Source organism: Octopus bimaculoides, chromosome 26, assembly GCF_001194135.2.
Source record: "Octopus bimaculoides isolate UCB-OBI-ISO-001 chromosome 26, ASM119413v2, whole genome shotgun sequence".
NCBI lineage: Eukaryota > Metazoa > Mollusca > Cephalopoda > Octopoda > Octopodidae > Octopus > Octopus bimaculoides.
In genome coordinates, this window is record NC_069006.1 from 20167777 (window position 1) to 20170365 (window position 2589).

The following is a 2589-nucleotide window of genomic DNA, read 5'->3' on the forward strand; positions in this document are numbered from 1 at the left end:
TGGAAAAATGATGATGAATGTTGATGCTTGTCTTATTCGTATATCTCTCTGTGATCTTGCCTCTTGCTTGATTCTGTTTTTTTTTTTTTTAATCCTTTGTGTTATATTTTTGTTTCTTTTTAACAGCATCAACTGCTCTCGAAACATGAAGAAATGTGCAACAGGTGGGTGTGATTCTTCTGGTGAAGAAATGATTCCTCTTTTTCATTTTACCTGGTGGGGAGGAATGACACAGGTGAAGTTTTCTGAGAGAATGTGTTCCTTCATGTAACCCTCCAGTGCATTTTGTCTGGGGGAATATGTCACAGGCGAGTGTGTATTTCAGGTAACAGTCTAGTGTGTTTTATCCTGGGGAATGTGTCACAGGCGAGTGTGCCCTTCAAATGACCATCCATTGAGTTTTGAGTGGAATTGGTGTTGTTATTTAGAGAGAGGTCAACAATAGCAATCTGGCAGAATTGTTTGCATTTCAACTGGCCTTAGTATTTCAACTGACCATATCTGGCCCAAATATTCTACCTGTTTTATCCTTAAACTGGTCATGTCTGGCCTCTCACAGCAACCCTACAATATCATTCTAAAAATTAACAGATACCTCATCAAAATCTCAAAGCTACAAGATAATGCATGATTAATTCAAAACAATGTGAATAAATAAGCATTAATTTTTATAAAATGATGTGAATGCTAAGGGGTTAAGCCAAGATTAGAGACAATAATATATATATATACCACATAATATGTATATACACTACATTATATGTAAAACATAAACATGCAATCAGAAATACATTGTTCCTGTAACTGTTCTGTTTACACACAGTCTAGCAACTGAGATTGATGACTTGAAATCCAAGCTGAAGTTGACTTTGGAAGAGCTAGGTCGAGCCCGTGGCTTGTTAGACGAGAAAACTGAAAAGTGTGCTGCTGTTTTCGACTTGGAAACCCAACTAGAAGAGGCTGAGTCACAACTGGTGACCGTTACCCATCAGTATGAAATGAGTCAGGTCGAGGTAAGGTTTGTTTTGGAAGTCATTTTTGAATGAATTTAGTGAATCTTAAATCTACCCATCATCATTCTTGGTCAGTTGACTTGCTCGGATCAATGCAAGTTTTCCCGTACCAGATGTTCTGATTGAGCGAATCAACGTGAACATCTAGCTTTGGGTTTTAGTCACATTTCTCTTTTTATGTAATGTTTTGTAGATAGAAGAGTTGAAGAAAGAAACGACTAATGTGAAGACGAAATTAGCAAATGCTCACACAGAAATTCAAGATATCAGCAAAGAATACGAAGTGGTAAGGACATTCGAATTTTCATCATCCTCCAATCCTGACGAAGTGTCCGCAATCTGAATCTTTCAAGCAAATATATTAACCAATTTATTTTAACAAATGCATAAAACGCCCTTCATTTAGTTTTGCGTTCTAATGCATCATCACCTTACCAACCTTCTTATCTCTCTTACCTCCATTCTGTCTTCTGACCATTCTCACTCTCTTGCTCTTTCTCAGTGTCTCTCTCTCTCTCTCTCTCTCTTCACTTTTTACTCTGTCCTTTTCTGTCTTTATAGTTTCTTCTCTCAATCTTTTTCCATGTGTTTACTGTATAGTAGTAGTAGTAGTAGTAAAGTAGTGTTGTTTCTTTTGCATTCTTCAAAATAAATAAAATTATTTAAGAGAATTAATATATTTTTTTTACTTTTAATTTTTGGTCCTTCAGAAACAAGAAGAATCGCAGGAAAAACTAAACACTGTGGAACACAATCTACAGAATGAAATCAAAGACATGCTGGAAGAGAAAAGTAACCTCGAAAGAGATTATAATGCCAAATTAACGAAGTTACAGATGGAAGTAGTTGATTTCAACAACAGACTACAGTCAAGACTTACAGAGAAAAGCGATTTGGAAGAGAAGTTAGACAAAGTGCAGATTGATTTGAAGAACACAGAAAACCAACTGCTGGAGGCTAATTCTGTTAAGGAAGATCTTTCCAAATGTCTTGAGATGGTCTCAGTATCGAAAGAGGACATTTCCGAGAAGTTGGCGTTTGCATTGCAGAAACTCGAAGAAGTATCACAGTCCAGGTACTGGAATCAGTCGAAACAGTCCGTACAACTGGAGGCCAGCTCTGAGGTAGACGGTGGCAAGCCTCAAGATATTCCTCTGGCCGTTGTGGAACCGGATAACTACCAGAGCGATAATTTTGGAACGTTTTCAGCTAGCCGTTCAATTAAAACTGCAGACAAAAGCGGTGAAGATGAAGATGAAGAAGAAGAAAAAGAAGATAAAGAAGGAAATGAAAGAGATGCCAAAGATGGTGGTGAAAGTGAAATGGAGCAGTCAACATGTTTATTGGAAAGAGACCAAAGCCCAATTCTAATTGTAAGTGAATAAACTATCGTTTTTATCATCACTAACTCTAAAACATTTACTAATGTTTCCCTAATATCATTATAACCCACTCCAGTATGTCATATGTCTACATGTGAATACATGTCTGAATGTGTGTATGTAGTCTCCTCCTTATGTAGTCCCTCACCTCCTTTCCTCCCCCTTCCCTCTTTTCCTCTTCCTTCCCTCCTCTT

The 2589-nt window shown here is 37.3% G+C and overlaps 1 protein-coding gene across 1 annotated transcript in view; it reads left to right on the top strand.

Annotated features, from left to right (window-relative positions):
- The window catches only part of LOC106868378 (myosin-7), a 9414-nt gene that overhangs the window by 1927 nt on the left and 4898 nt on the right, over positions 1-2589 (top strand). The window contains exons 3-6 of the mRNA XM_014913602.2: positions 127-164; positions 824-1013; positions 1207-1299; positions 1724-2386. Of these exons, the coding sequence (XP_014769088.2) occupies positions 127-164; positions 824-1013; positions 1207-1299; positions 1724-2386 (984 nt within the window). The remainder of the gene's footprint in view (positions 1-126; positions 165-823; positions 1014-1206; positions 1300-1723; positions 2387-2589) is intronic.